The sequence below is a fragment of the Pinus tabuliformis genome, chromosome 8 (assembly GCF_031772625.1).
Source record: "Pinus tabuliformis cultivar Carrire ecotype Pingquan chromosome 8, CPIR1, whole genome shotgun sequence".
Taxonomy (NCBI): domain Eukaryota; kingdom Viridiplantae; phylum Streptophyta; class Pinopsida; order Pinales; family Pinaceae; genus Pinus; species Pinus tabuliformis.
The window spans coordinates 1,980,007,108-1,980,019,254 of record NC_142294.1 but is presented as its reverse complement, the minus strand read 5'-3'; the positions used below and the strand labels follow the sequence as shown (position 1 = coordinate 1,980,019,254).

The window sequence follows — 12,147 nt, the reverse complement described above, 5'->3', positions numbered from 1 at the left end:
ATTCTCCACTATGAGAGAAGAATTCATTTCTTCCAATTATAAGAGTCTTGCATGCTGCAAAATTTCACCCATGTTTGAAATCTAGTCAAAACCTCCTCTGATACCACATGATCTGAAAATGAAACTTTGAGCGTCCTTTGACACTTTGCAAGTCTGATAAAATTGGCACTTTAAATAAAAAATAAGTTTGCAACTTCTTCAAAGATTAGTGGTTAAGTTTTCAAATGAACTTAAAAGTGACCAAATTCATATGAAAATCAATATGACAAAAATGTAGAGAAGAAACAAGCAAGTGATAACGGGTTTCACCCTTCCTGGGCTACATCTCCAGGCCCTGCTCCAATGTTAGGTCGATTTATTGATCTTAGTAGAAAATGAACACAATTCACATATTTGACTCTAAAGTGGCACTATTTATCCTTCAAAGAAATGTTCTCCTACAAAGAACTCTCACTCAAAAAAATGACTCCCTACAGCAAGTCATGACGATGTCAAAGAAAAGGACTCTCTCTCAATATGTCCTTATACTCAAGCTAAGATCAAATAGCATAAAAATAAAACTACTTCACAATGAAGTGTTGAAAAGATAATTTCCCATTAGCACACTGATAAAAGGCTGAAAATAATTTCTCTACTTAAGTAACAGTTGTTGTAGATGAGTTCAAAAAGTTGGAAAACCCTTGTCTAGGCTCTCTCCATGCTCAAAAATGTCTCTATATGGACTCAAAAAAATATTTGTCCGCATCACTAAAGGACTTGGATCTACAAAAATTCCAACATGCAATACTCAAATCATAAAATTGATATTGCCATTAATTTCAGAACACCCAAAAACTCCTATCTAGGCTCTCCTAGGCTCAAAAATACTGAAAATACACCAAGTTATTCCTCCTAGAAGTTTTCTCTGTTAATTCAGTCCTACAAAATGGAAAAACTAGCAATTTGGGTAATGAATTCGTCCCTTTGACAGACCGACGAGCATCACCTTGGACCGGGGGAATTTTCGTCGTAAATGTTCAAATTGTTTCCTCTTTAAAATGTGCCATAAGGCCTTAGTGCCGAAATTTTAGCCCCGTTCACGGGCACGTGGGCTAACCTCTCGCCCTCATCAACTTAGCCCCCTCTTTGCTCCTTCGTGGTCTCATGGTTACCAATATGGAAAGGGGCAGGGCTAACCACCTGCCCCTATCGACTTAGATCCTGCTTCGGAGGTCGTTGTCATGAGGTTAATGATGGGACCAGGGAAGGGGCCTAGTCCCCACCCTTTCCACCAATAACATGTCCATTGTCCTCCACACAATCGTGTGGTTTGTAATGAGCCCCGGGGGTCGAGATAACTACCCGCCCCCATAGATTTTACACTATGGTTACATTGGTCTCCAAATGACCTGGGGCAAGGGCCATGTGGCCCACCCCCCTTTGCCAACATGCCAACAAAATTTCCATAAATCAAATCAATGCCAATGTTATAACAAACACCAAAGTCGTGGCATGCTGGTAAGTTTGTTAGTTAGTTAATGAAAGGTCATGGGTTTGATCCCGGTGGTGGTTGGTTGGCTTGTTCAAACCAATTTTGGATGAAAATGAAGGGCCACGTGGCGCCCTTTCATTGGGCCATATGGTGCCTCATTATTGGTCCACTGCAAAACCCTTCAACCAATAAAAATGTGACACCTCAACCAGTATGGTACTACCATGTGGCTTCACAGGATTGGCCCATACTTCCCATTGTGATTGCCCAGTCAGCTATTGATGTTAGCGTATGACCTGCCCAATGAGCAACCCATTCAACCCTACAAGTTAAATTTTTAGTTGTTGGGCAAAAACTTCAGAACATCATAACCTCCTCATATGGTGCCAGATTGAGGTGATTCAAGCAACGTTGAAATCAGGAAGACAAACACTATGATTTAGTGTTTTTTTTAGGGAGATATTGAGAAATTTCATTTTCAAGCCTATTTTTTTATCTTCAGATCGATGTTGAAGGGAAGTTATCTATTTTTGGATGCTGGTTATGGGAGTGAGGTGCAGAGGGGGTGAGGATGTTGTCTGTGCACAAGAAATTTCCCTGTGCATGCGTGCTTGAGTCTGACAATTTGAGGTCATATGTTGCAATGGAGATGGGAGCCTAGTTTTGACAACTAAGTTCTGGGTTCGAGTGAGGGCAGTCTGGGACCTGGGAGTCAACAATGACTTTTGTGGTCCAGTGCCCACTGTCCCTCATCTTCTCTTTCAAACCTTTCTTCCTACTCTGGAAAGGTATCAAGGTGTGTCTATGTTTTTTCTGGGTAGTGTTTGTTTCTATATTTTTGGTTCATTTTCTGTGTGGTTCTCAACATCGTTTCTTTGCCTCCTGCTGCTAGGTTTTAATGGTAGTGTAGTGTAGATTCCCTACGACCTGAAATTGCTGTGGTGGCATTAGTGGTGCAGGTTCTCTGCAACGGTGGGAAGTAGCCAGGTGTGGGTGGAGTGGGAGAGTTGTGTGCTTAACCAATTATGCCTTGGACATAGAGTGTGGGGAGGTAACCTTAGCTTGGAAGGCGAGGTCGACCAACCTCCTGTGCATTGGTTTGAGGGTGAAGTGGGGTCGACGGTGGAGAAGGGTGGTGGGGCTAGTTTGGTCTTGAAATAATGCCATGAAAAGATAGAGGGGAAGGGCCTAATGTGGAGCCGACCACCGTGGGAAACTCGAAGACTAGGTAGTGAGAAGCGAAGAACACAACAAGGAGAGTGGCATGATGGAGGAGGAAATCGCCCAAGAGCGAGCCCAATCATCGGGAAGAGTCGATCAACCCCCAACGCTATTGTCCATTGTCGAACAACTGTGTGGAATCCAAGCCAACTTGGACATCCTCCGGGAGAAACGATATGAAGACAAGAACAAGGTAATTGCTTACATAAAAAATTTGTAGTTTTCTGAAGTGGAAATCTTAGACCATCTAGCTTTTGTTTGTTGTAGCCAACGTAGGTTTGATGAACACTTGGATGAAATAGAAGTGAGGATAACTCACATTGATTTCCATGTCCATGAGGGGCACAGTCTACTGGTGGCCCATGGAAAATACACAAATGCAAAACCCTCCATTGTAATTTGATGATTGTTGGCAAACTTTTTGTTCTGGACGTTTTTTGGGCATTAGTGCTTGTTAGTCTTTTGGTTTTTTGTAAAAATTGTCTTTTTGTTTTTAAGTACTGCACAACTCTCTCGGCCCAAAATTTGGTCGGAGTGAGGCCAGAGAGCTAAGAAATCCTTGATCAAATGTAATCCATTTTTGGGAAATTAATATAAAAATATGACTAACAAAAAAAACATCTTAACCTTGATTTGTATACGCTACTATGAATATTCTAGAATATTTCATGTAAATTAAATATGTACCATCCATCTAATAATTATTTATAATTAAATTAAATTTATCTTATCCATTACCTTGATCTTTCTAACAATTCCCTCCACGGTTATATCCCACGTCAACTGGGATGCCTTTTCCATTTGAAGAAGCTTTGGTTGCACCATAATCAATTGAAGGGAAACATTCCGAGTGATCTGGGAAATTGCACAAATTTGGCTCACTTGGCACTCTCCTACAACAATCTGACTGGAAGTATTTCGGAAGAGTTTGGCTCCCTCATATATCTGAAAGAACTTTACTTATATGGAAACCGCTTCACAGGTACTTTTCGTCTTTCTTTGGAAATCTTTGGGCGTTGATTATTTTAGAAATTTAAAAATGGTCTTACTTGTGTTATTGTGAATTGTCAGGTTACATTCCCAAATTTCTGTCAAATATCTCCACTTTGGTTTACTTGGAAATGGCTATAAATAAATTCAATGGTAACATTCCAGAAGAATTTGGCCTATTTACTAATCTTCAAGAACTCTACCTCTTTGACAATGAATTATTAGGTTCCATTCTCCCTTCTTTGTCAAATATCTCCACTTTGGTTGAGTTGGGATTTCCCATAACAAACTCACTGGAATTATTGCCACTTCTTTGTCAAATCTAGTTAACTTGAGTGAGCTCTCTTTACGGGGAAATCAACTTAGTGGAAAGATACCAAATTCCATTGGAAATTGTTCAAAACTCAGTATTCTTGCCCTAGCCTACAACATGTTGAGTGGGAGTGTCCCAACAACATTAGGTAAGCTATCCCTCCTTGAAACATTACAATTTCAATCTAATTAGGTTGATAGTGGTAGTGCTACAACCATGCCTTTTCTTATAGCCCTTACCAATTGTTCCCACATAAAACAAATAAACTTGAGAGACAATAAACTAGTTGGTGTCTTACCCCTTGCCATAGGAAAATTTCTACCAATTTGTCTATCTTGAAATTAGCAAACAACTTGATAGAAGGGAACATCCCTCCACATACAGGCAATATTACCAGCCTAACCTATCTAAATTTATCTGGAAATTCTTTAAATGGTAGCATTCCATCTTTAAGAAACCTCAAAATTTTAGAAAGAGTAGTTTTAGGAAATAACAAATTACAAGGAGATATCCCTGATGACTTTGAAAAGTTACAACGACTTGGTCTCTTGGACATCAATGGAAACATACTCTCTGGAAATATTCCCAATTCCCTTGCACCCCTTAAACAATTAAGATTTCTCCTCCTCCATCATAGCCAATTATCAGGGACCATACCTTCCAACTTACGAAACTGTACAAATTTGGAATTGCTCGACTTGTCACACAATAAACTCAATGGAAACATACCACATGAGATTGTTAAGCTTTACAATCTAAATTTCTATTTGAATTTGTCTTGGAATTTATTAGAAGGCTCCTTGCCCATGGAGATTGGTAAAATTTCAATGGCTCAAGCTATAGATATTTCTGCTAATCACTTGAGTGGAGTCATTGCATCTACACTTGGAAGTTGTGTTGAAGTAATTTCGCTGAATTTATCTCGGAATTCCTTCCAAGGTTCTATTCCAGATTCACTCGAAAATTTGCAAAGCCTTATGAGCCTAGATCTCTCTTCCAACCTTTTATCTGGGACAATACCTATTACTCTCAACAAGCTGAAAATGCTTCAATATTTAAATTTATCTTTTAACAAGCTTGCTGGGGAAATTCCAACAGGGGGAATTTTTACAAATGAATCAATTTCCATATCCTTAAATGGAAATCCCAACCTCCGTGGACCAAAAATATTCTAGTTATATCCTTGTTCGACACCAAGAGGTCATTCTACAATTGTCAAAAGAGTACTATTGACAGTGAGTGGAGCTACTGCTTTTATACTATATTTTTCTTTTTAAGATTCCTATGGAGAGGGAATATGCATATACAAAACATTCATGTTTCAAGATCTTTTTTCCAAAAGTTAGAGCATCCAAGGATCTCATATCAAGAGCTTCACATAGCGACTAATGGATTTGACAAAGCCAACTTGTTGGGAACATGTAGCTTTGGGTCAGTTTATAAAGGAATTTTGAATGATGGCAGTCCTACTGCTGTGAAGGTTTTCCAATTGCAAAATGACCAGAGTGAGAAGAGTTTTAAAGCAGAATGCAGTGTCTTCCAGAAGGTTCAACATCGAAATCTAGTCAAAATCATAACCTCATGTTCCAACCTCCATTTCAAAGCTTTAGTGTTCAAGTTTGTGTCTAATGGAAGCCTAGAAAAGCATTTGTATCCTAAAAGAGATGACAACAATGGTGAGGATGTGCGTGAATTGGAGTTGAAAACACTATTAGAAATTGCCATAGATGTGGCCCATGGAATGGAATATCTTCATCATGATTGTTTTGTGCAAGTAGTACATTGTGATATAAAGCCTAGCAATGTACTTTTGGGTGAAAATATGTTAGGCCATGTCACAGATTTTGGTATTGCAAGATTGATTGGTGAAAGCTCTACAAATTCACATGCTTCATCACTTTCTTTAAGAGGAACCATTGGCTACATTTCCCCAGGTATGTCTTTCTTAAACAACATTTTCATTTTTCTTCTCTCATTAATAATATTTATATGGATTGATTGAGTAAAATTTAATGAATGTTTCTTTTACTGTAGAGTATGGATTGAGTGGAACAGTTTCCACCCAGGGAGATGTTTATAGCTATGGAATTATGTTAGTGGAAATGCTTGCTATGGGGTAAAATGCATGGGATGTAAACTACCCTCGAAATTCTTCCTGGAACTTCCGACAGACCATAAGGTTATCTGTAAAAGGTACCTGTTACACACATGTTCATCTATCTGACATATATTGACAGGATATGGAGAAAGGATCACCTTTGGTTCTTTCTAGATTCGCTTGGGGATCTCTATGCGGTAAGAAGAACTCCTCCTGACCGGCTCCAAGACGATTACTGCACAAAAGAACGAAGCAAACCAATCACAGCATATACTTATAACAATTAATGTAAGAATCCGTAACAAACATGTATAAATGTGTAACTTATCTACTCAACACAACATGCATCAAAATGAACAAACAAATGCACAATATCACCGACACTTCGAGTAGTGGAACACAATCGCAGTCCTATATTCAGAAGAGTGATTACAACAACCCTATTGTATCAGCCTTCCTTATCCCCTCTTCTTCTCTCTCTCTCCTTCTTCAGCTAGCTCCTTCAAGAATATGACGATATCACAACAGCACCATGTACTATCCTTCTAAATGCTCTGACCCTTGTGCAATGGCCCTCTCATTGCTTATATAGCAATCGATTTAGGGCTACCCAACTCCACCTGTAGTTCATTTGGGTAAAAACCATGAACCTACCTCATTTACCAGCTTTTTCCCATTTTCCTCTATTTCCGGAATAGAATTTCTCCAAATATCTTGATTTTTGGAGTTTCCTTGCTTTTCTTGCACAAATTTAGGGAAATAATATCTAGATATTTAATGGCAGATTCGTTGGCATAACCACTTGAGCATCACTAAAGTTCACTAACGCTCCCCCTGGTCTAACAACAAGAGTTAGCAGGTTGATTAATGCTCCTTTATGCTTGTAAACAAGCTTTATAAAGCAGGTTGTCAGTGTACAGAGAGCGTTAGTGTGGATTCTGGGCCTGCAACTGTGGTCATTCTTTCAATCATCTTGTCTTTCTCCTCTGAGTTGATTAGGAGGTCAATTTGTCCTATAACAGATGCCCCCTAAAGTATGAGATCATAGGCAGAGACGATGGCCGAAATACTTTATGAAAATACTGTAGTTTCCCGTCAAAATCTTTGTAGAGAGAGAGAGAGAGAAGTTTCAGGCGATAAGGAAAACCTGATACAACAAAAGTACATATATATGAACTGCTAAAATCATGTCCTGAGTCGGGCATTCCCATGCTCAGTAGCTATGTCAGAGTAACTTTCTCCTCAGAGATATAACAATGCTGGCCGCCAATATGGCACAGGGCAGATCTAGTGTCATAATAGATTATCCTGAAATGGTTGTCTTCAAAGAACAATATCGCAGCTTGGGAGAGGAAACAAGGCTGAATGATGCAAGCCTCTACCCAAGGTCTTGATTCCTGCTTCACCGAACAACATAGATTGATACATGTGATAAAATGAGTTGACATCAAACATGCACGAAATCATCTGATTACCATCCAATAATGGAGACTGTTAACAGATGCGAGGAAGGCCACTGATAATGGTGATGGTCTCCAAGATGCACAGTGCAAACTAGCGAGTGTGAAAGATTTTTTGTTGTCGAACACTCGTAGAATTGCTTAACCAGGAGCCAATGATGAAAACTCGTGATCAAGAACAAGGTAACCTACCACTAATGTCTGCAAGCACCAAGGCATTGAATGCGTTTCTGGGTTATCTTCCTAGATAGAGTGTTGAAGTCGATAGGAAGGAACCTGTCGAAAGGTAGGCAATGACGTGTCCTACATCAGTTGACACAAAACCGGACAAGGATGATTTCATTTTCTGAAGAATCTTTTGAGCTTTTGGGTCTAAACAACGGAGGGCGTGATGAAAGGATATGTAGGGTCAGTTGATCGAGGAAACAAGTAGTGACCCTTGAACAATAGAAGGCACGACAACGATTTTAACCAGACAGCACTAGACTCATGAACACTACAGAGTGTTTACGATATGGAGATGCAATGGCATTGGGGTATATAGGCTAAAAACTCATAGGTTGGTAGGGTTCATATTGAGAGGTTATCAAAATGACAGTTTATCTGAGGGAGTGCCATGTTCAAGGGAACTTTTGCTGCCAAACCACACTTCAGGATACAGTTGTATTTCCACTTTCCCCGTCTGATTTCTAATGAGTCCAGACGGGTAAACTCATCGATATTTTCATGTTTAGAGAGCCTGAAAAGGATCACAAAAAGAACAACTCTTTAACCTATTTGATTAGTTTAATGAGTCCAGGCAGGCAAACTTGTCGATTTTTTCATCTTTTAAGAGTCTGAAAAGTATCGTAAAAATAATGACTCTATACCTCGTCTGTGTATTTAAAGAGTCCAGAGTAGACAACTCGGTGATCTTTTCATCTTTAGAGAGTCTGAAAAGATTGTAAAGAGAGACTCCATGGTGGTCCCTTTGTCATAGTTGTTAAATGGGTGCGACAAAAGGTTAATAGTATACCCGTATCGGTTACTTTTCCGTATTTAATCTACTGGACCCGGATAAAGAGAAACCTTTTTCCAATATATGTCGACCTCATTTTGTTACGAGTACGAGGCGACGGACTAAACTCGTGTTGTGTCGTGACACTTTAACGAGCTTAGTAACAAAAACTCGGGATTTTTAATTTTTTAATGAGCTTGAAAAAAGTACCTGAAAGAATGCTCGGGTCATCTTTAGCACGTTTAACGAGCAGCAAGACACAGCTCGGGATTCTTTCAGTTTAAAGAGCGAGAAAAAAGTGCCTAAAAAGGATGCTCTGTTGGTCTTTCTCAGATTATGAGCTGGAACTAGATCAAAAAGAGGTGCTCAGAGCATTGTTTGCATATATTTAATGAGTGCAAATGATGAAAAACTCGGGGATGTTTATATGGTTTAAAGAGCGATAAAATATACCAAAAAGTGCTTTACGGATTGTGGTATATATGTTTAATGAGCTCTACCACAAAAACTCGGAGGTGTTTATATTTTTTAAAGAGCAATAAAATGTCTCCAAAAGTGCTCTATTTATCGTTGCATAGATTTAACGAGCGCAAGGAAAAAAGCTCGGGGATGTTTATATTTTTTAAAGAGCAATAAAATATCCCTAACAGTGCTCTATTCATCTTTGTAGTAGTTTAACGAGCCCAAAGAAGAAGACTCGAGGTTTTTCGAATTAACGAGCAAGAAAAATACCTTAAAAAGAACGTTTGAGTTTTCTCGATCTCATGCTTGATATTAGAAGGTTCTAGGCCATGCATTTCCTCATAAGACCAAGGAAAAACATCGCGTAAGTCCCTAAATGGGTAGGTGAAGCTCACAATTTCCTCAGGATTGTGATTGGATCCACTCTGTATGTTTTCCACAATGTCTGTCATGATAGAAATATCGGGGAGCAATGTTTGTGAAATATTGCCCCTGTTTCCTTCCGAGTCCAAAATTTGGATAGTCGTATACGGTGAGGAAACGATTTCATATGCATCAGGTGACAGGATTTGAAGAGGCATCATGTCCGAATCAGATTTCAAAACATGATGGTGAGAATCCTCCTAAGGTCGCTCTTCTAACCTCGTGATCTCTCTAATAGCTTCGTCCATTGGTAGGACTTGATTGAGTGGATCTAAAAAAAGAGCGGTTATGGGAGGGGCAGTGGTACCATTGGCCGAAACCAAAGTGACCGGAGATTCAGATGCAAATTGAATGGCTTAGCAGGCCGATTCAGCTGGTGACAACGGCATTTTCTCTCCGTATGTGTCAATGTCTGAAGGAGCTGGTAGGATCCATGGATTGGCCTATTCATGAGGAATAGATGAAAGCATATTGACCATCAGTGGAACCTTGGGCAACTGAAGAGGGAAACAAACCATGAGGGAAGAAGCCTTCAATAGACCAGTACTGATACTGACGTAAGAATCAGTTCCACCTCCGACTAGGGGTACAGAGCCACTTGGTAATGGTGAATAATCAGGGGTGCAGAAAGAAAACTGATCTACTATAATAACCTTTCCATCCAATGGAAATTGGATGATGTGAAAGATAGTAGATACGATGGCCATCATGGCATATGTCCAATTGCGACCCAGCAACAGATTATAGTCGAGTTTCTTGTCCACGACTTCTACGTCCACCATTATTGTTTTCCCAGCCAAAGTGATGGGAAAACTAGCTAAGTATCCTTTTGGGACAAAGGTGTAGCCGTCGAAAGCTTTAAGGGAGTTCGATGGCGGGGATAGGGTTAGGGAATCCAAGGTGAGCCAACATGAAGCTGACATGATGCAGGTTGAAGCACTTTCGTCGATGACATTTCGGTGTATACCTTTACGTTTCGAAGTGATATGCACCTAAAGTGCAAGCTAGTGGGAAAGGGGAGGTTTACACTTGTCCATGTCGAAAATAACAAGCATGGAATCCGTAGGGTCAATACCCCCGATAGCCAAAAGAAAAGCTTTCCTTTGGCTTGGGCATGTTTGTAATACTTCGAGCGTCAACATGGCCAACGACGCTTGCGCCAAATTCTGTACGATATTGTAGTGTTGGGCGGTACATGCATTGTGCATTGTGCGTTGAAGTGCCCCTTTGGGGGGTCGAATCACAAAGTCCTCAACTGGCCTTTCGATATGCGGATCGTTGGGCGGCGATGGGTTTTGACCTGAGGATGGTTCTGCTGCCAGAGTGACAGGAGCTCCATAAGATTTGGCTCTTGTGGTGAGATCTACCATTCCAAATGTGTGAATGGCAGAAGATCCTTCTCTAGTTGAGGATATTGCGAACCATCATTGCCCCCTGGCGTGGGTTGTTGTTGGTTTGCAATAAGATTTTGCTGCTGCTAAGTGGGAAAAGGATTCCTAAGGACAACGGGGGTTTTACCAGTATCCCTTTTGGCAAGGTACTCTGTGCATTCTTGAAGCCGCGGACAACGCCAGGTTTCGTGGTCTTCAGCACAAAGTTTGCAAGGAAATCTGGCAGGTGTATCCTTTTCATCAACAGTAGGTGCAACGTCCTTCTGTTTTGGGTTGGGCTGCTTGGGTGACTACTCTTCAGAAGGAGCGATCTTTTTCTTATTCTTCTTTTTCTTGCTACTGGATTTCTGTGTAGAATGCACAGAGTTAATCGCAGTGGCAGGAAGAGCAGTCATTTTGGTAGGGGGGTCCACTGCCAACTTGGCAATGGACCCACTGAGTTGTTTTACAGCGCCCGTGGGGGTTGCACCGACGATCTCGTCGGCATGCGCTCCGAGGCGTTGAGTGGTGGGAGGATTGGGGTTACCAAGAGCATAGGGGATAATTTCGTAGAGAGTACCAGACTGTGAATAAATTAAATCCAAGTGCTGGGCACGATGCATGGATTGGTCCTCTGTGACTGCACCACCTAGAGCGACATCTCTAGTGATTTGCAGGAGCAATGACTTATAGAACTAGTCTGTTAAGAGAAAATCAGGGATGGGAGCTTTGACTAACCTCCACCTACGTCTCCATTCATGGATATGATCAGAGATGTGGGTGGCGGTATCCTGACAAAACGAAGTAAGCAGCTCCATCCCTGTCTCATAATGGATAGGTAACTGAAAGTGCTTTAGGAACTCCATCGCTAAAGCGTCAAAGGTATTCACTGACGCACATGTTAACTCAATATACCACTTTGCAGCATTTCCAGTGAGGGTGCGGGGAAAAAGATGCAACCGGACACTGTCATCCACCATGGAGTTAGAAACACACCATAGATGGTAGGTGGTGACGTGAGTGCCTGGATCCTCCCCTTGTTTTCTGTTGAACTTAGGAATATCTGCCGGTATTTTATGCGGGATCGGTGGCCATTGTAGGTTATGGTAGATGGGGTCGTTAGTCAACTTGTATAAGTTGAGGATATCCAATGTTGCCAAAAAAGGCAAATTGTTGGGTGCCCCCGACTCAGACCATTATGATGACAGATGACCAGAGGAGCTATGCGCTCCGCCCATCGTTTGGTTCCCCATGTTGTACATGGGCTACGTGGTGTAACAATTGCTTTGCGGTACGGTGTTGTAAAGTGGATTACTGTAGTGTCCTATCTAGGGTGCTAGAC

At 40.8% G+C, this 12,147-nt stretch overlaps 1 protein-coding gene across 1 annotated transcript; it reads left to right on the top strand.

The window, feature by feature from the left end:
• The first annotated feature begins 5,292 nt into the window (after positions 1–5,292).
• On the top strand, positions 5,293–6,115 carry LOC149244381 (receptor kinase-like protein Xa21). The gene is made up of 2 exons (XM_089371527.1): positions 5,293–5,929; positions 6,030–6,115. Exons 1-2 carry the CDS (start codon positions 5,293–5,295, stop codon positions 6,113–6,115), a joined length of 723 nt encoding a protein of 240 aa, XP_089227653.1.
• The last annotated feature ends 6,032 nt before the right edge of the window (positions 6,116–12,147 follow it).

Excerpts from the sequence above, each read along its gene's own strand:
- LOC149244381 (XM_089371527.1), top strand. The coding sequence starts at position 5,293 with ATGCATATACAAAACATTCATGTTTCAAGATCTTTTTTCCAAAAGTTA. Across the intron at positions 5,930-6,029 it reads CATTGGCTACATTTCCCCAG|AGTATGGATTGAGTGGAACA; the intron begins GTATGTCTTTCT and ends CTTTTACTGTAG.